The 19,678-nt window shown below is 54.3% G+C and overlaps 1 protein-coding gene across 2 annotated transcripts; it reads left to right on the plus strand.

The window, feature by feature from the left end:
• The first annotated feature begins 926 nt into the window (after nucleotides 1-926).
• On the plus strand, nucleotides 927-12,876 carry SLC6A7 (solute carrier family 6 member 7). Of its 2 annotated transcripts, XM_057409556.1 has the most exons (14): nucleotides 927-1,073; nucleotides 5,599-5,779; nucleotides 5,871-6,002; nucleotides 6,524-6,758; nucleotides 7,418-7,556; nucleotides 7,816-7,950; nucleotides 8,494-8,597; nucleotides 9,074-9,198; nucleotides 9,567-9,679; nucleotides 9,761-9,892; nucleotides 10,227-10,326; nucleotides 10,433-10,533; nucleotides 10,662-10,829; nucleotides 12,062-12,876. In XM_057409556.1, the coding sequence occupies exons 1-14, from the start codon at nucleotides 1,041-1,043 to the stop codon at nucleotides 12,269-12,271; spliced, it is 1,908 nt and encodes a 635-aa protein (XP_057265539.1). In that variant the 5' UTR covers nucleotides 927-1,040; the 3' UTR covers nucleotides 12,272-12,876. The 2 variants fall into 2 exon arrangements, with proteins under 2 accessions (XP_057265539.1, XP_057265538.1); XM_057409555.1 differs by having other exon boundaries at nucleotides 9,567-9,892.
• Nucleotides 12,877-19,678: the final 6,802 nt, after the last annotated feature.

Genomic DNA, 19,678 nt, shown 5'->3' on the forward strand with positions numbered 1-19,678 from the left:
TGGAGCACTGCAGGAAAAGGGACACACGCCCTGGTGGACGGGGCACAGTCCAGGGGGAAAGTGAAGGACAAGAGGATATTATCAAGGGAAAGAGGTATTGCTGTGGCAGACAGCAGCAATCCTGGTACCACATTGGCCCTGGGGCATGTGGGGTTGTCCCTCTTGGGGACATTTCCCACCATGAAAGTGGGAGGAAAAGACACACATCACCTCTCTGCCATCTCACTGGGGATGTGACTGAGCATGATGGGGAAAAGCCTGCACACCCCTGGGCTTTGGGGCTGTAGGATCCCATTGCTGACTCAACAGGGACATCCAAACCCTGGGCATGTGGCCTGTGCTCCAGCATCAGGCCCATGATATGGTGGGCTCAGCTTCTCACCCATGGACCTGTCCAAGGATTCTTCTTGCTCACAGTGGGATGCACTGGTCCTACCCAAAGGGATAGATGGATGTTGAGCATCCCACTCCCCTCCACTGGGATCTGAGCTCCAGCAGCATGGGGAGAAGTCACTTCTGACCTGCTCAGGCTCCAACCATGTCCTGCCATGAGAAAATCAGCTCAGAGCTGGACAGAAAGATGCTGGGAGCTTCTGGCACCTGCACTTGCACTGCTGCCACCACTGCTGGGGCACATGGGACCAGCGCGGTGCCTGCAAAGTCAGCTCAATCCTTAGGGAGACCTGACGCATTCATGCCATGAGTAAGGCAGCTCCCTCCCTCCCTGCTCTCCCGGCGGGGGGCTGAGGTCCCGGACCCCCTCCCCGGAGGGGTGCTTTTGACAGACAGCCCTTCTCCAGCCTGCGAGAGCCGTCCCTCCTCCCTCCCCGCTCAGCAGCCATCCTCAACTCCAGGAACACCTTCCCTCCAGCCTCGCTCCCCCCGTTCCCCCGCCGGCAGGAAGGTGTTTGTGTGCCCCCCCCCCCCCCCCCGTTTGCCTGTTATCGCTTCGCCCTCTCCCCCTTCTCCCTCCCTATCTCCGGAGAAAGCGAGAGGAAAAAGTGTCAGGAGCGGGGAGCTCATAGCAACAGGATTCTGGGATGAAGAAGATTCGGCAGCAGCATCTCCGGGAGGTGAGAGCCGGGAAGCGGGGATGCCCCCAGGGCTGGGAGCCGGGGACAAGGCATGGACTCGCAGCCATGCCCTGTACGGGAACCTCCGTGGGGAGACGACAGACTTTTCCCTGTCAGGGATTGCCCACGGGAATAGTGTGTGTGCGTGGGGCAGCAGCGGGATGTGGGGCAGAAGGATGGGGACATTCCGTACGCGGGGCTCGCTGTGGTTAGTGGCCAGTGGAGGGCCTGAGCTGCCCCTTCCCCTGCCCCTTCCCGCGGGATGCCGGCGGTGATTCCCGGGGCAGAGCTGCCGCCCGCAGCGTGGTACCCCGGGGGGGAGGCTCCCAACGGCCCCAGGGGGGGCTGCCCGGGCTCGGGGTGGTGGAATGTGAGGGGTTCCCCCCCATCCTCCGGGATGAGCACGGGGAGCTGGGTAGTGCCTTTCCCACCGAATGTCTCCTCCTCGGATGCGTTTAAAGGTAGTGCTGGACCCTGACTTCTGGGGTCAGGGCAGAGCTGAAAACCCTCTTTGTACCCTTATGGAAACCCGTTTTAAGCCCCATTCAGGCTTTCCTATCCTTGGCTCCCCTTAGAGCCACTCCAGGCTTAGAGTCCCCATCTACCCTCACACTGAAGACCAAGCCCCTTCTCCTGCACGGGGGCACGCTGCTGCTGCCGGTGGGTCAGCCCTTCCCAGAGCATCCCAGGCTCTACCCTCTGCCAAACCATGCCCACTAACCACAGGGCAGAGCTACTCCAACCTGCACCAGCCTTCAGATGAATGAAAACCCAGGAGAGTTTCATCCCTGTCAGGAAATTCCTAGGATATTGGGATATGACGTAAAAAAAGGCAGCAGTGGCCTGGTGAAAGCCAGCAGCCTTGGGGTTGCCTTTCCTCCTCCGTTGTTGTTTGGAGCCATCATCTGGCTCTTCCCTCTCCTCCTCTCTCCTGCAGATTGCTTTTTCAGATGACTTTGTGACTGCAAGAGCCATTAAAAGTTGTCCTTGCCCCTTCCAAAGGCTTCCTGAGATCCTTGAATTCCTCTGCTGCTGGTGATCCTGTTCAGCATTTATTCAGGAACTCATTTAGTCCCGCAGCTATATGCTGGAATGGAAAGCAGATGTCTCCGGAGTTATTTTCCTCATTCCCACTGCTGCCCAGGGCCCTGCTGTCCTTCATTACCCCAAAATACTCTTGCTGAGTTCCAGATGGAGAACCTGATGCTCACAGCCACCCAGCACCTTGGGATCCCCATGTCCAATGCTGGGATTGGGCTTGTCCAGAGCCATGCATGGCCAATGGAGGAGTTTGCACAGCCCCAGCTGCAGCACCTACCCTGGGGCCCCAATAGCATCCTCTCCCTGTCACTGTGATCTGCTTTCCAGCAGTGAGCAGGGAGTTTTAAGCCTTCTCACCAGGCATGTTTGAGACATATGGAAATTCCTCTTTAATAGAGAAGATCTTTCTCAGGCTCTAAGGATTTCGGGTTCGCATTTGCATAAGAGAAGTTCCAGAAGAGCAGAATGGATGGGTTTTATTTGTTTGATTATTTGCTTTGGGGGTTATTCAGTAGAAGTGGACTAAAGCCCATGGAGAGCAGTGGTGGGAGCCAGGATTTGGGCTGTGCCTCCCTGTACCCAGCCAGGCCTGAGCCGCTGCCCTCCTCTGCCTGCCTCAGACCTTCCCCACTCCTTCCCCACGGTTTTAGGATGAAAGTCCATAAGAATTCGCAGTGGTGCACACTCCCTCTGGACACCGCTGCAATGAGTTTGCTTCAGCCTCAGCAACCTCCTCATATCCCCTTTGCCGGCTCCAGCATCACTTGCTCCCTCTCCTGGCATGTGCTGCGATCCCAGGCTGGGGGAACCCAGGGTTGGCGCAGCCCTTCGAGGGGCTCCTCCACCCCATCGAGGTGTTTCATTTACCTCCCTTTCTAAGAGATTTTGCATTTGAATTTTTGAATTCATTTTTATGCTGTTTTCTCTCATTTTTTTTTATTCCCCCCGAAGAGATTAACCAGCAATTCAAACTAATCCGAAGTGACTCACACTCTACAGACGCACTGTGCTCGCACATGGCTCAGATCCACAGGGGAGGAATTTGGTGCCGGGTGGCATTCCTCCCAACCAAAGGCTGTGGTCCACGCAAAACCACCGACAAAATAACCCCACAATGCCCGTTTGAATGGAGACAAAATGTGATGAAAAAGTAACTTTAATCTGGCTGGTTTCTCATGGATGCAGCCGAGATTTGCACTCATTAAAACAAATTGGTTTACAGAAAATAATTAGCACAAGGCAATTTCCTTATGGAAGCCAGCTCTTGTCTTGGCAGAGACTAAAATGCTTTTTCTTCCCAGTGACCTTTGCTTTGCTGACTTCTTTGGGAGCATCTTGTGGTGAATAATGGAAAGTGATGCCGTGTTCAAAGAGGACGTGGTTGCCAAGGGAGCTGTTAGTCCCCGTCTGTTTATAACCGCGAGACAGGGGCCCGCTTTGAAAGATGGCTGTTGACTGTGGAAAGCACTAGAGCAATATTGTAGCACTACAGCACTTCAGCTGCGGCTGGAAAAGAAGGTTCCTGTTATGACAAAGGCTGAAAAGGAGCATTAATCCCCAAAAAAGAGGACGGAATTGAGCCAGCATGTGAGATTTCAGCAGTCTGAAGTAGTGTGCATCTCTCTGCTATCTAGGATAAAGATGGGCTGCAAGCCCTAAATACTGCATTTTGCAGTTCATTTTTAGTAAGTCAAATAGGCCAGGTTTGCTGTGATTTCTATGGAAATGCTATGATTTGAGGCATTTTGGGGCATTACAGTCCTGGAGCAACCTGTCTGTGTGTTTTCCAGCAGCATCCCTGGCCCATGTTTCCCCAGCCTGCCCGTGGCTGCAGTGTCTCACTCCTTGGGGCCTATCTGACTCCAGGTCAGTCTCTGCTGTCTGCTCTGGAGTCCCAAACTTTTAAACTGCAGAGCTCCAGCTAAAGATACCAATAAGGTGGGGCAGTCATCACTAAGGCATGGGTGACAAACTCTATCCTATGGACTCTGGAAAGGGTGACAGAGATGGGGACTGGGGAAAGGTTTTCGTTTGGAAAAGGTCCTGTTGGTTCCTTTCTTCTCATTTGGTTGCTTCTATGTTGATTTCCATGCCACATCTGATGGATGGGCTCCTTCATTTAGACAGGTCATGCAGCTGCCCTTCTGCAGCTGTTCAGGATTCAGGCAGAGGTGCAGGAATTAAGCAAGAGGATTTAATGATGTCCCAGCATCCCTGCCTGCTGTTTTGGTGTGATGCGTACCTGGAAAGCAAGAGGTCCCCAGCAGTGTGACAGACTGGGAAGCATTCTGGTGGGTGTAAAGACCAAACTATGATGGCCCCATAGCTCCTGTTCCCATGCAGAGGGACCTTTGTGAACACAGGGTTTAGCTGCTGAAACTCTGGGGGGGGGGGGATGTAGCAGAGCAGTCTGTCCCTCACCCACAAACACAGGTTGCTGTGGGTCACGCTCACTGTGTGTGCTGGGTTAATTATCAGGCATGGCCATGGTTTGGAGAAGTTGCTAAGCTGGAGAGCTGTGTTAGCTGCAGGAGGGCTGCCAGGCAACAGCTTTACAGCAACAGGATTGGGGTCACATTCTGACTTTTCATCCTGTGTTTCTGAAGCTTTTTCTTCTGGCCCTTGCCTTGTGAAGGCACCATCCAGCGGGTATGGGCTTTTAATGATGGGGTTTAGTGTAACACCAGAGCTCAGGCTCTGCAGTTCAGGTTGGCTTTGGGAAGAGTTTGCTCTGCTTGTCCTGTCCCCCGGGGGGTTTTCATGCTGGGTGGGGATGGGTTCACCCCTGTGTTTGGTGCCTTAGGGCTATGAGCTGGGGTGCATCCTGTGAAGGGTGGGAGCCTGCAGCCATCTCCATCAGCAGCGGCTCCTTGTCTCCATGGGAACTGACAGCAAGAGTGTCCTTTGGTCCAGCCAGAGAGGAGGAGGAGGAGAGGAGATAGCTGCCACCTTCCCCAGGGGCTGAAACAGGGCAGCACTGGGCTCTGCTCATCCAGCTCTCATCTCCCAGGGGATGGAGGAAGGCCTGCTGCAGGCTTTAAGCACATATGTCCAGTGGGGACCAACAACTCCTTCTGGCTGATCCCTCCAAATCCAGGCCCCTCTCCCTCAATCACATCCCATGGGCTTGTTCCCTACAATCCACGAACTCAGGGACATGGAGATGGCTGCTTTTTTTCTTTTGAGAGCCCAAAAAGAAGGGAAAGTTCCCAAATGGGCTCCTCCTGTCCTGGTCCCAGTGCCTTGCCAGCAGGTACCACAGCATCCTCCTGTCTCTGTACCTCAGTACCAGGTGAACTATGCATCCTAAAGGGAGTCAAATCCTCGGGCAAGGTAAGGACTGGACAAGTGTCAGTGCTGTAACTTGGAGTCACAAACTCACACCAGAGCTTTCAGAGCTCCTTCCTTCTCCGCTCTTCATCTCCTGCTTTTATTCCTTCCTTAACCCTCTCTGCTCTATCCCATGCCCTACTCTCTTGCTCAGCCGGTGACCCCAGAGCTCCTGGTGAGCCCCAGCAGCCAGGATGGGGACCTAGGCTCTGGGTGCCCAGAGGACAGAGGGAACTGGACGGGGCGGCTGGATTTCCTCCTCTCCTGCATTGGGTACTGCGTGGGCCTCGGAAACGTCTGGAGGTTCCCCTACAGGGCTTACACCAATGGAGGAGGTACTTGGGCATCCTTTGGAGGGGCCACATCTCCCCCTGGCTGAGCTGGGCTGGTGCAACGTTTTAGGGTGTTTTTCCTTGCTTCTTGCAGGAGCTTTCTTGGTTCCTTACTTCATCATGCTGGCCATCTGCGGGATCCCCATCTTCTTCATGGAGCTGTCCCTTGGCCAGTTCTCCAGCCTGGGGCCGCTCGCTGTCTGGAAGATAAGCCCTCTCTTTAAAGGTGCGTGAGTGAAGTCCAGAGCCTCTGTGTGGCCACTGGAAATGCTGCTTGGTGAGGACATGGACCAGCATCCGCATCCCATGATCCTCAAAGCTCGTGTCAGAATCAAAGGTTAAATCCTGGGGGCAGGTGGAGCAGGCTGGACTTCTGGGTTAGCTTAGTAGCTGCAAGATATGTATGAGATCTATCAGTCTTTGGAGGCTCTGGATGTCATGTTATATAAAAAGCCAGCCAGTGTACAAAATACAGCCCCAAAGCTGAGCAATGGCTGTGGAAGACAAAGGTAATAATAAAGCATTCAAAAAAAGGTCAAATCAAGCACTTTTGACATTAAGTTGGAGTAAAACCATCTGTATGATGAAATAGATCATCAGTTCAGAGAAGGCTTCTTCAGAGGGTGCAATAAGGTCCCCCCACCGGTTAAACCTTTGGCTGCTGAGCTCCAGTATCTGACCCTGGTTTTGGGTGTTCTCTGCTCCGGAGAGATGGCTCATTCCTTCTTTACCCTCTCCTTCCTCCAGGCGTTGGCATGGGCACCATCCTCATCGTCTCCCTGGTGGCCATTTACTACAATATGATCATTGCTTACGTTCTCTTCTACCTCTTTGCATCCCTCACAAGCGACTTGCCCTGGCAGCACTGCGGCAACTGGTGGAACACCGACCTGTGCCTGGACCATCATGTCATCAAGGCGGGGAACGCCACCTTTCCCGTCAACATCACCAACACCGTCAGCCCCAGCGAGGAGTACTGGAGGTACAGAGCTCAACCTGGCCATGGGGACACAGAATCATAGAATCTTTTGGATTGGAAGGGACCTTCTAAGGTCATCTAATCCAACCCCCCTGCAACGAGCAGGGATGTCTTCAACTAGATCACTTTCAGTTAAAGATTCCCTTTCCTCTTGTCTTTCAAAGTTTTCTACAGTGCTCCTTGTAAGTCACTCTCTGTATAGACATGGTTGGCATCCAACCAGCGAGAGCATGGGGATGGGGTGAAGGGTTTGTGCTGGATGCCTCATGGTTGGTGTTATGGATGCAGTGATGGGCTCTCACGGTCAGCTGTGGGCCATGTCTCAGTTTAGGCATTAGGATCATGTCTCTGGGATGTGGGAGATGCCCATGAGTTAGCACTGCTTTGCTGCCCTGGAGATACGTTAGACTGAAATGCATCCCATACCTGGACTGGCTGGGAATTCACTCTCAAGCCTCCAGGCACCCCTTGTGGGCTCTTTAATGCATGGTGAAGAAATCCCACCAGCTGCTCCCCCTTCCCCATCAAACAGCTGTCACTCATCGCTGGGATTTTTGACAAGGTTGTTTTTTGAGCAGAGGCATTGCTGGGTCCAGAGAGGCCTCAGGGAGAAGGCAGGGATTGCCCATGACCACTCACTAGTGGCTCTCCTTTCTCCCTAGCCGGTACGTCCTGCACATCCAAGGGAGTTCTGGGATTGGAAATCCTGGGAGGATCCGCTGGAACTTGTGTCTGTGCCTGCTCCTTTCTTGGACTATCGTCTATTTGTGCATCCTAAAGGGAGTCAAATCCTCTGGAAAGGTAAGAGCTGGACAGTCTTTTTGGGGGGATCTACAGCGATGCTCACCAGTGCCTGTGATTCTCTGCACATCTCGGAAAGTGAGACCCAGAAAGAGCATCCTGGGCATGGGTCCCACATCCAGACAGTGCCAGGGCTGACACCACTGGTCCTGCTGCATCCCAAGGACCGGGCAGTGCAGGGAGATGCAGTGGAGGGCTGGGAGGGACCACTTGTGATGTGCTCTCGCCCCCAGCTCTCTCAGTGGGCTCTGCTCTGCAGGTCGTGTACTTCACCGCCACCTTCCCCTACCTCATCCTGGTGATGCTGCTCATCCGTGGTGTGACCCTGGAGGGGGCCTGGAAAGGGATCCGGTTTTACCTCACGCCCCAGTTCGATCACCTGCTCTCTTCCAAGGTGAGCAGGGTCTTGTCCAACACAGAAACAAACCTTTTCTCCTGCACCTCCAGTGTTCAGCAGAGGCGGGTCCTTTGGTGCCTTTTCTGGCCACCCTCTGACCTACAGTCCTCTCTAGATTGATCCTAGACCAGAAGTACTTGCCTTTGAGCAATGTCTTTGCTCCACACCTTGTCTATAGGGCTCTTCTCATGGGGCACAGCCCCATGCCTGCATTTCTGGTTCTCCATGCAGGGGATCCATTCTCACCATCTCCCCTGGCTACCAGAACCATGGGCAGGATTAGCCCCTGGGATGGGCTATGGGGTGCTGGATTTGGCTGTTTTGTTTTTCTCAAGCAATCTCAGTGTGCAGAGCAGGGATTTTCCTGGGATCAGCAGTGTTGGTAGCAGAGACCACCCAGTTTCACAGGGGCACTTAAATGTTACACTGGGCTGGATCTAAAATCCTCTCCTTAGTCCTTCCACAAGCCAACTGACCCACTGTGAGTGCTGGGTGCATTAGCAAGGAAAAGCTCTCCTCAGACATGCTTCCTTTCCCCAGGTGTGGATCGAGGCTGCCCTGCAGATTTTCTACTCCCTTGGGGTAGGCTTTGGGGGCCTCCTCACTTTCGCCTCCTACAACACCTTCCATCAGAATATCTACAGGTAGGAGCCAGCTCCTGTCTTGTGAAGAGCACGGGTTGGGGGAGCCACTGAAACCTCATCTGGTAGGTTCAAAGTACACGATCACTGAGCACTGCTCCTTGCCCAAGCACCTTATAGATACCTGGCAGCTTGCACAGGCTCAAGAGGGACAGAGGGCTCTGTAGAAGAAAGTTCTCCTAAGAATCAAGACACAACATCTGGCTGAGAAGTTTTGGGCTGTAGGTGCTGAATGCTGAGGATGTTTGGGGCTGGAGTTACGCCTGTTTGTCCTGTCCCTTGTCCTAGGGGAAAGCAAGCTTGGAAGGAACCCCACAAAATGACCTATGCCATTAGATAAACACTCCTTTTGACTATGAAAAGCACATGCCAAGAGAGGGCCTGGAGGAGAATCACTGTGGCACTTGGGACTGGCAATGCCACTGGTGTGGGGTGGGAAGGAGTGGGCATGCTCAGAGCATCTTCTTTCTCCTCTGTAGGGACACCTTCATAGTGACCCTGGGCAATGCCATCACCAGCATCCTGGCAGGGTTTGCCATCTTCTCCGTTTTGGGATACATGTCCCAGGAGCTTGGGGTCCCTGTTAACCAGGTGGCAAAAGCAGGTGAGGCCAAAGACCCTTTCCCCTTCACTTTCTGCCTGGGTGCACTGAGGAGCATCCCTTCTAGGGTGGGAGGCACCAGAGGGGATCGTCATGAGGGATGATGCTATATGCTCAGCTGGCCAAGGGGAGGGAAGAGGAGAAACCAGTTCCTGCCATGCAAACTGCAAGCAACACCAAGTGATGTCTAATAAAGTGATGTCTGAGCAAGGAGCATGCTGGTTCTCCTGCACCTCTCCCTCTGCTGCAGGACCCCTCCTGCACCTCAGTTCCCCACTGTGGTGCTGCTCTGCTGGACTCTCCTCTCCTCCATCCCCCTATGTCCAGCGCTGTCACCCCCTTTTCACCCTGCTGTCCTTTGCCTCCTTTAGGTCCTGGCCTGGCTTTTGTGGTGTACCCCCAGGCCATGACAATGCTCCCCCTTTCTCCATTCTGGTCTTTCCTGTTCTTCTTCATGCTGTTAACCTTGGGCCTGGACAGCCAGGTAAGGACAGAGCCCACTCAGCCAGCCATGGTGCCTGGGCAGCCCAGGGGCTCTGGGGATCCTCTTCTCCTTTGCATGCAGTTTGCCTTTATGGAGACCATCGTCACAGCAGTCACAGATGAGTTTCCTTACTACCTGCGGCCAAAGAAAGCTTCGTTCTCTGCTATCATCTGCATTGCCCTCTTCCTGATGGGGCTCATCCTCACAACAGAGGTAAGGGTTGGGGCTGGATGCGTTGCGGAGAGCTTAGGGCACAGGCTGAGTTTGCAGAGACACCGATATTCACATCAGCTGTCGAGGTGGAAGAGAGACAACTGATGATTTTGGGCTTCATTAGGATGTAAGGTCCAAGGGGAGCAACACAGCATTATCCTGTCCCTGCACAACCCCAGAACAATGATGTCTTCTGTGGGTGCCAGACCACTGTCTTCCTCAGTGCCCACAGAGGGGCTAAGAGGACTGTATCCCCAAAAGCAGGAGGACATGGGTAGGGGTTTATTGGGATGATGGCCCCAGAGATGCTGGCCACTGTGCTTTGCCTCCACAGGGTGGGATGTACTGGCTGGTCCTACTGGACGACTACAGCGCTGGCTTTGGTCTCATGGTGGTGGTGATCACTACTTGCCTCGTGGTGACACGTGTCTATGGTAAGGTGTCTGTCCCCACAGGGGCACGGGGAAGGGTGGGCTGTGTCTATGATACAACTGTGTCTGTATCACAGCTTCTGTGTCCTGCTCCCTCTGCCTTCTCCAGGCATAAAGAGGTTCTGCCGAGATATCCACATGATGCTGGGCTTCAAACCAGGTCCCTACTTCAGAGCCTGCTGGATGGTGCTGTCCCCAGCAACAATGATGGTAACTACTGGCATCTCCTGCCCCAGGGACCATTCGGGTTCTGCTCGGAGGTTTCCATCATCTCCAGGCCCTTTTTGAGCAGGAGACCTTCAGAGGGCTCTGGGGTCTCACTTTCCTCCCATCCGCAGGCTCTCCTGGTGTACAACATCGTCAAGTACCAGCCCTCCGAGTACGGCAGCTACCGCTTCCCCGCTTGGGCCGAGATCCTGGGCATCCTAATGGGAGTCCTGTCCTGCCTGATGATTCCCATTGGCATGGTGGTGGCTGTGCTCCAAGAAGAAGGGACACTGTGGGAGGTAGGAGGTGCTGGGGCCGGCATTGCTGGGGAGCACCCCACAAACACGCAGGGGTGACCACGAGCCCCTGTATCTTCTGTCACCTTCTGCATCCTCTCTCCTGGAGGTGCGTGTCCCCATCCCTCCTTGCTGCCCATGGGGTGTGAGAGATGGTGCATTCCCAGGGCATGTCCAGCATCACCTTCCCGTGGTGCCCGGCAGGCACTGAGTCACACTGCTTCCCAAGGGACATCCCTTTGTGCATCCCCCCTCCAGAACAAGCCTTGTCCTTTGGGTCTCACATTGTCCCTAGCATGGGGCAGGCATGGGCGCGTGGGACTTCGCACCCATTTTGCAGGAACAATGACAGCGAGGAATGCAGCTGCCATCCCCTGCAGGCAGCCACAGGCAGCACGGGTGGGATGCTTGGAGCAGGCTATGGAGCTGCCTGCAGCTTTCCCAGCCCTGCTGGGCTTTGCTGCTCTCCCCGGGCTGTCTGAAGCAGAGACAGCAGAGCCTGCTTTCCCCCCACCCCAGAAACTCCCCAGCCATAGCAGGGCACTTGCACAGAGCTGCCTTCCCAAGAAGCTTCAGCACAAGTTTCCATCCTATTCTATCCCATCTCATCCCATCCCATTCCACTGCATCCCATAACATCCCATCCCATCCTATTGCATCCCATCCCATCCCATTGCATCCTATCCCGTCTCCATCACATCTTATCCCATCTTATTGCATCCCATCGCATCCTATTTCATCCCATCACATCACATCCCATCCCATTGTACCCCATTCCATCTCATCCCATTCCATCCCATCCCATTGCATCCCATCACATTGTATCCCATCCCATTGCATCCCATCCCATCATATCCCATCCCATCCCATCTCATCCAATCCCATCCTATCCCATCCCATCCTATCCCATCCCATTGCATCCCATACTATCCCATTGCATCCTATCCCGTCCCCATCGCACCTTATCCCATCTCATTGCATCCCATCGCATCCTATTTCATCCCATCACATCCCATCACATCCCATCCCATTTTACCCCATCTCATCCCATCCCATCTCATCCCATTCCATCCCACCCCATCCCATTGCATCCCATCACATTGTATCCCATCCCATTGCATCCCATTCCATCATATCCCATCCCATCTCATCCAATCCCATCCTATCCCATCCCATTGCACCCCCTCCCACCCTCACTGGGTGCAGAGGTGTGCAGGGTGCCTGTCTCCCCGCAGCGGGTGCAGCAGGCCAGCCGGCCCACCATGGACTGGGGCCCGTCGCTGGAGGAGAACCGCACGGGGCTGTACGTGGCGAGCCTGCCTGGCAGCCAGTCCCCCAAGCCCCTCATGGTCCACATGCGGAAATACGGCGGCATCACCAGCTACGAGAACACGGCCATCGAGGTGGACCGGGAGATGGAGGAGGAGGAGGAGTCCATGATGTGATGGGACCCCGCAGGCTGGGAGGGGGCTCACCCCCCAGTTCACACAGGTTGCACTGTGGCACTTCAGGACAGCCCCAGCGGGTGGGTTTGGGAGCAGTTGGGAGGTGCTGACCCTGCCGGTGTCCTCATCACCGCCCTGACCCAGCCAGGATGGAGCTGCTGCTCGTCCCTGTGTCCCGAGGTGTTTCTGTTCAGTGTGACGACTGTGTGACACGTCTGTGTGCTCCTGTGACGGTGTCTGGCTGTAGTGTCCGGGCTGCCCTTCTCCACCCTCAGCCCTAGCCCTGCCCTCCCCATGCAGGGATGCTCCAGCTACAAGGATGCGCCAGCTACAGGGATGCAGAGATGCTCTGGCTGCAGGAGGTGGGGAGGAGGAGGACATCCTCTGCATTGGTCTGCTCTCTACTTGTGTGTATTTAACTCCAGTAACCCACAAACACGTGTGAGAAAGGACTATAGCATCCTCCATGCCCTGAGGATAGTGTGTACCGGAGGCACTGCAGCAAAACCAGCACAAATCAGTGTCCCGCTCAAGGAATGTGACCTAATAAATGAGCAGTTGAAGCGATGAGAAGGAAGAAATAATAAAGCTTTCTAAGCAAACCAGCTTGGGCCTTTCCAAGCTTGCACATCCCCCAGGGACCCCAGTGGGTCAGGCCAGCTTTTCCCCATAGTGTCTGGTAGGGCTGGGGCGAGCTGTGCTCCATGTGTGCAGGAGGTCAGAGATGTCTTAGCTGGACCCAGCTCCAAAGGAGGATCAGTTCCCATCCCCAAGGGAGATCCAAGGGTGCTGCTTTTCCCAGGGAAAGAAGGGCTGTGTTTCAGTGCCTGTGTGTGATTTTGGGGTGTCTCCCAGGGCTTATGTCCCAAAGACCAAATCTGCTGATGCTGCTGTCCTGGGAAGTGCCAGTGAGGTCCTGGATGGGGCTGTTGGGACCCAATGCTGCCAGTCCCTGTCACCCCAGTGTCATGTGCACCTTCTCCCATGTCCCACCAGCTCACCATTAAAAAGCAGTGTGTGACACAGCTTCTGCTTGGGTTATTTGGGGATCCTCAGCATGCAAAGAAAGGCACATCCAGGGATGCTTCCAGGGGTTGGGGGCACAGCCCTCATGTGCTTTGTCCTGCAAATCTCTGTCCTGGTCAGGTAAAAGCTAAAAACCCAGGATAAAGCGAAAAAATAGTGTTTATGGCTGGATGATGTGGCCCTGGTGCACTGGGCTGTTAACCCCATGGGCCATGCAGCCCAGGAATGAATCCTGGGACAAGGCTGCAATTTTCCTGAATGACCCTTCCTAATGGTGGAGGAGCTTTCGTTACTGCCTTTGTCCTGCTCAGGCACCTCCTCATGCACGGGGGTCCTGAGCATCCTCCCCAGCCAGCTCTGCCCTTCCTTTTTCCTGCAGGACCACCAATGGCTTTCCACATCCCCACAACGCACCCCACTATGGCAGCAGGGATGATGGGGGACCCCCAGCCTCAGCTCCTCCATGTGTGCGGGGCTCACGACTGTGCTGCAAAGCACCTTTGGCAGCTAGGCAGGGTTAATCATTAGAGACCAGCCATAAAAGCATCGCTGATGGAAAGTTCAGGCTGTGGTGGCTGGGCAGCAGGGAGGGCCTGCCATAAACGTTTATGGCCCCAATGAATCCCTCGCTCTAACCTTGACACTATTTACCGAGCAAGAGGCCTCAGCAGGTCATGGTGCTGCCCAGCCATTGCTGGGGGTGCTGGCTGGGGAGCACAGGCTGGGCTGGCCCCTGGAGGGGCACACATGGGAGTCTGCTTGGTGTGATGGAGCCGGTGATGGTGTTTCATGTTGCTGGTGGCCACCATGTGCCAAAGGAACCAGGAGAGCCTGATGCGTTCCCACAGCATGGAGATGGAGGTGCTTTGGGCTGACCAAGCTGGTCTGGTTTCTGCATGTATCTGACCTTTTTCTATTTGCATGAGGTCCTGTCACATTTCCTAACCCCCCCCCCTGTAACCCCAGGATCCTCAGAACTTGGTAGCTGCTGTCAATCAGTTGCAGAGCGATGGGAAGGATGGAGCAGAGGCTGCACCAGGGATGTGTTGGGAAGCAACGCTGATAGCAGTGAAAGGAAACCAAGGGCAAAAGATGCTGGGGCAGTGGCACAACAGAGGGGTCATCCCCAGGGCCATGTGTGGCTGAGCACAGGGAGGTGTGGAATGCGCTGGTGGCAGCACACCCTGCTCCTGGCAGCGATACCGGCATCCCGGGATACCAGCCGGTCTTCCCAGGGACCACGGAGACAGGCACATCCCCCGCGCTGCTTTGGGCTCCAGGGAGTCCCGCTGCTCGCTCCGGGAGCCCGGGGCTCGCTCCCGGTCTGATGCTGCTCCCTGCCGGGGACGCGGCACATGGCAGGGATGGGGATGCGGAGGAGGGATCTCGCTGCCCAGGAGCGGCGGGGCCTGACGTGCGCCGTGGGGCACAGGGACCGTGGCAGCCCGACCCCAGCCCTTATCCCCCGATGCCACCCTGACCTCATGGGCAAAGCTGCCCCTGCGATCCCCAAACCCACCCTGGGGTCCCTCTGGCTTTTCACAAGGGCGGGTAGTGTCAGGGGAATGGCTTCAAACTGACAGAGGGGAGATTGAAATGAGCTCTTAGGCAGAAGCTCTTCCCTGTGAGGGTGCTGAGGCACTGGCACAGGGTGCCCAGAGAAGCTGTGGCTGCCCCATCCCTGGCAGTGCCCAAGGCCAGGTTGGACACAGGGGCTTGGAGCAAGCTGCTCTAGTGGAAGGGGTCCCTGCCCGTGGCAGGGGTTGGAGCTGGATGAGCTTTAAGGTCCCTTCAACACAAACCATTCTATGGTCCTATGACATAAAGCTCTCCCGAAGCCCAGGGATGGTGGTGGCCAGGCAGGGTCAGGCATTGCCCACGGTACCAACATCCTGCAGGCAGGAGGAAAGCCCCCGTTGCCTGCAGCCGCTGCCCAATGCTTGATCCCAGCCTTTCTGCTTTCAAGGAAAGAGCGCGGTGACAGCGGGACAAGGCGGTGACAGACAGTGAGTCACTGCAGTGACGGAGAATCACCCGTTTCCATGCTCAGAAGTTGGTAGCTATTTATTGCACTTGAACACCAAGAATAAAACTGACACTCGCCCTCCCTCCCACACCCACCCCGCACCCGGTCCCCCCGCCGCCCTCCCCAGATAGAGCATCCGATTTGAGCAGTGATCATTCTGTTCACAGCCACAGGTTCCAAATAAAACAAAGGAAAAGGAAACAAAAACATCCCCCCCCTCCACCCAGAACCCTCCCACCCCAAGCTCCCACTGAATCCAACACGGTCACACTGCTCAACAGTTCGAGTGCACTTACGAAAAGAGAAGAGAAAGGCTTCAGCTGCAACCGCACGGACTGACAGACACGAGGGGACAGGCAGCCACCCCTCCCCGGGGCCTGATCTTCTGTTACGTGACAAAGCTTGGTAAACTCTTCCTTATAATATATTTTTTTGCAATCATCTTAAATAAATATTTCCATAGAGGTTTCCTGTAAGTATATAGTTTTATATATATATAATATATATGAGAGAGAGATCTCATTTTTTTTCTCTTAAATCACTGTTAACATTTTCCCTGCTTGTCCAAAAAATGTTACAAAAGCCCTAAAATTGTGCAACAGTTAGAAAAAAGGGACAACAAGAACCCAAAGAAGGAAGGAGCCGCTCCATACAGCCCCCTCCTCTCCCTGTGACCTGCAAGAGGGAAGGACTTTTGGCCAGGAGCTGGTGGGTGGCCTTTAGGGATGGATGGCAGAGGGGCCATCAGCCCCTCCTCTGATGTTCTACAGCCTGTTCACATCTGGGTTTCCCTGTCTGGTGTGGATGAGCTGGGATCTGTGCCTTTGGAAATGGGCAATGTGAGGTCTCTACCCTGCTAGGAGGAGGATGGTTGTTGCATCAAGAGAGTGGTGTACACCGTGAGGTGTCCTGCAGTAGGGAAGAAGGGTTAGCCCTTCTCGTCAGAGGAAATGGTGATGGGATCTTCTGCTGACAGACACGCCTTGGTCCACAGGGCTATGTGGCTTTCCCTCCCAAACGTGGCACTGCTCTTTGCTGGTCCTCCCCAGCGATCCTGCCATGGGCTGCAGAGCAGACCATGATCTCAAAATGGGAGCATATGGTTACTGCTGCCTGCTCCAACCTCTAGGGCTCCATGGGGGCATCAGCTCATAGAAGGCAAAGGGAAAGGAAGCAGGTTTGGGGTCAGACAGGGGTTTGATGCCTGGCAAAGAGGACATATACTTGAGGAGGAGGGGACAGACAGCACTCCTGTCTGTGCGTGACCAGGGGAAGGAGCAGAGCACCCACTCCCCCAGCAAAGAACAGAGACCCAGGATGGCCTCTTCCTTTTCTGGACCAGCAAGAGCTGAGACATGATGATGTTGCAGCTGAACCCTGGCAGGCAAGAATGGAAAACAGACCATTGCCAAGCTCACCAAGGCGCTGTGAGCCTGAGACCACCCCAGCAAGGGCTTCCCCTCGGATAGCCCGTGGTCTGTAAGAGGTGGAAGAGATGACCCTTTTGAAGGGTTTGACCCGGATAGCCAGGCACCCAAACGAGTTGGGCTTTGTCTGTACTAGGGGATGAAATGTGCCACAGCCTAATCTCCAGCCTTGAGGCTGATGGGGATCCAGCAGGTCCATGGTAGTAATCTCCATCCCAACAAGGTAGCCTTGTCCATATTGCTTATGCTCTGGTCCTTGTCATCCCCAGGGCCATGGTGGGATTGTTGGGGTGATGCCAGTTAGCATGTGCCAGGGACAGTGCCAGCAGCTTAAAGGTACAGACATAACAGCAGCAGCCCTGGCTCTGTGAGCCAAAGGACAGTGGCAGTTGATGGTTATGTTTTAGTTTTCCTGCAAGTTTAGGAGAAATCAGGAGATACGAAGGAAGACAAGAGACAGAAGCTGTTCACCATGGCTACTGAAAGAAAGGGTTAGTGGTGTATCAGTGCTTGCACAGAGAGGCTCTGGGAATACAGAAACCTGCTCTGGAGAAGCAGGGTGAGATGGGGAATAGAAACCAGGCAAAGCAGACCCCTAAAGTGCAGGTGCTTAATGCTGCCAGCGTGGGCAGGTTGGGAAGTTGGGTCTTCCTTGGTCAGGCTTCAGCTTGACTGGAAGACTGGAAGGAGTTGAAACCCCAGACTCTGCTTCCCTTGGAAAGGATAAGGAACATTTTAGGTGGTGCAAGGACATCCAGCTGCCTCCAGAGGAACCTGTCCCTGGAGAGACGACCACATTGAAACCTCAAAGAGGAGAAACCACCTCCGAGAAGGCACATCAGAAGCCTTACTGGAAACCAAGATGTTCCTCCCTACCAATGACGGCCCAAAGTGGGCTCTCAATGAAAGGAGATTGTGTCCATCACAGTATCTCATCCTCCATCCCTCGCAAACTCCACTGCTCCTCCTGTCCCAGTCCTTCCTCCAGTAGTGTCTGCTGGAACAGCTTCACCCTCACAGCTCATCCGAGGTCCACAGCTATCAGCAGCTCCAAAGCCAGGCTGAAATGGCATTTGCACTATAGCCCCTATGCAGGGCCCTGCTATGACCTCCTCCATCCTCATCCATCTCATACCGATCCCCAAAACCACTACTGACACCTGGAGAACCTGGGCATCAGGAGGTGGATGAGACACTCACTGTGGTGTCAGAGGGAAAGAACTGTGAAAGAGCCAAGTCCTTCCTTTAGAAAAGAAATAAAATCAGCACTACTTGACTACAGGAAGAAAAAACAGGTCTGTAAAACCACCCAAACTCTACCTTAAAAGCTAATCCTCTCCCTGCATGGATTTCCCTGCTTTGGGGCCACCTCTTGCAAGCCAACACAGCTCCACGGTCAAACATCACAGGTCCACCAAGAGCATGGAGAAGAACATTTGCATCTTCTACACACATCACCAGCAACCACCGCACCGCCGGCACAGCGGGACACAACAAAACACCTCTCAGGGCCTGTTCATGCCCCAGCAGTTTGGATTTCTTCCCCTCTATCCAGTGGAAAAATAGTTTTGCAGTCGGCAAGGACGAGGCTGCATTTTGCACAGCAGCTGTCCCTGCCTCAACAAGAGAGCAAAGCATTCAAAACCACAGAAAAGGCAAAATACACACTCAGAATTTACATGGAAAAAAACATCACTTTTTTTTCTTTTTTCCCCCTTTTTTGTTTTTTTTTTTTTTTATGTCCAAAACAAGCATTTTTTTTTGTTGTTCGTTTCTTTCTTTTTCAACACACACACTGTCTAGAAAGTTAAACACCATGCAGATGAAAAGAGTGGAGATAGAAAGTTCCCCCAGGGCAGCAGTGCTGCAGGAGCCTCACCTCAACGAGCAAAGAGCTTCCAGTCGGAAAAAAGAGAACAAGAAATGGAAGAATTGCCAGGAAAATATCCAACCTCGGACCTCTCCCTGATGGCAAAGAGGTGAGACCAAAATTCCCCTTCCCTGCCATGTCTTCTGTCCTGAATGCCATGTCCCAGTGGCTCCCCAAGAGCCGCTGCCTGGGTTTACCCTGCAGGAAGACCCATGGGGTGCAGGAAGGTGCCCCAGGAAGGTGGGTGCCCCTGGAGATGGGTGCCTTTGCCCACCCAGTGCTGAGGGATGGGATGGGATGGGGTGGGGACTGGCATCCGCAGGGCCCCTGGTAGGAGCATCGTGGCAGCACAGCCCATCTACAAATGTAAACGCAACGGAAAACAGCAACCCCCAAACCCACCCCCCCCGCCCTAAACAGTTGAACATTTCTAGTTATTACATAAAGATCCATTTCAGCAAATACTCAAAGTCAAGTTACGAAATACACAGAAGGTTGTTCTCCCTATAAAAAGGCATGCGCTCAAAGTAGAAGACAGCTAAAGGCTTGTTTGTTTTCTTCAAAGCACAGAGTTTTGTTACTAAAGCTCGCATTCCTCGTTGTCGCTGGAAGGAGTCGGGTAGGTGATGGAGGTTTGCACCCCGAATCCATGCCCAGCTCTGCTGCCCCCATCCCAGCATGGGGAACACTGGGTGCTGCATGCGAGGGGCAGGGCTGGAGGATCCAGGATGGGTCGTGGGTGAGGAGGAGGGCACAAGAGAGATGCTGTCACCATGGCATGGCTGGGAGAGCCCCGGCTCCCGCCTGTGCCAGCGCAGTGCTGGGAAGCAGTCATCTTTCTCCTCTCTTCTCCCATCTTTTCTGGTCCCTACTCCAACAGGAGAAGGGAGGAAGGAGGGAGAGCACCCCCATCCGTCCGGAGCCAGGGTGCAAACCTACTCGCTTTCCTGAGGAGTCAGCCTATGCTCCTGGGAAGGGGAAACAAACAGATAGCCTTTACTCACCCATCCAAACACTGCCCTCCTCGCCTGGGGGCACGTGGAAAATGGACTTTGCAG

The sequence above is a fragment of the Pezoporus wallicus genome, unplaced genomic scaffold, assembly GCF_028554395.1.
Source record: "Pezoporus wallicus isolate ANWC-B61680 ecotype Strahan unplaced genomic scaffold, APGP_CSIRO_Pwel_v1 contig_8166, whole genome shotgun sequence".
Classification (NCBI taxonomy): Eukaryota; Metazoa; Chordata; class Aves; order Psittaciformes; family Psittacidae; genus Pezoporus; species Pezoporus wallicus.

Excerpts from the sequence above, each read along its gene's own strand:
- SLC6A7 (XM_057409555.1), top strand. The coding sequence starts at position 1,041 with ATGAAGAAGATTCGGCAGCAGCATCTCCGGGAG. Across the intron at positions 5,780-5,870 it reads GGCTTACACCAATGGAGGAG|GAGCTTTCTTGGTTCCTTAC; the intron begins GTACTTGGGCAT and ends TGCTTCTTGCAG. Across the intron at positions 9,893-10,226 it reads GGCTCATCCTCACAACAGAG|GGTGGGATGTACTGGCTGGT; the intron begins GTAAGGGTTGGG and ends TTGCCTCCACAG.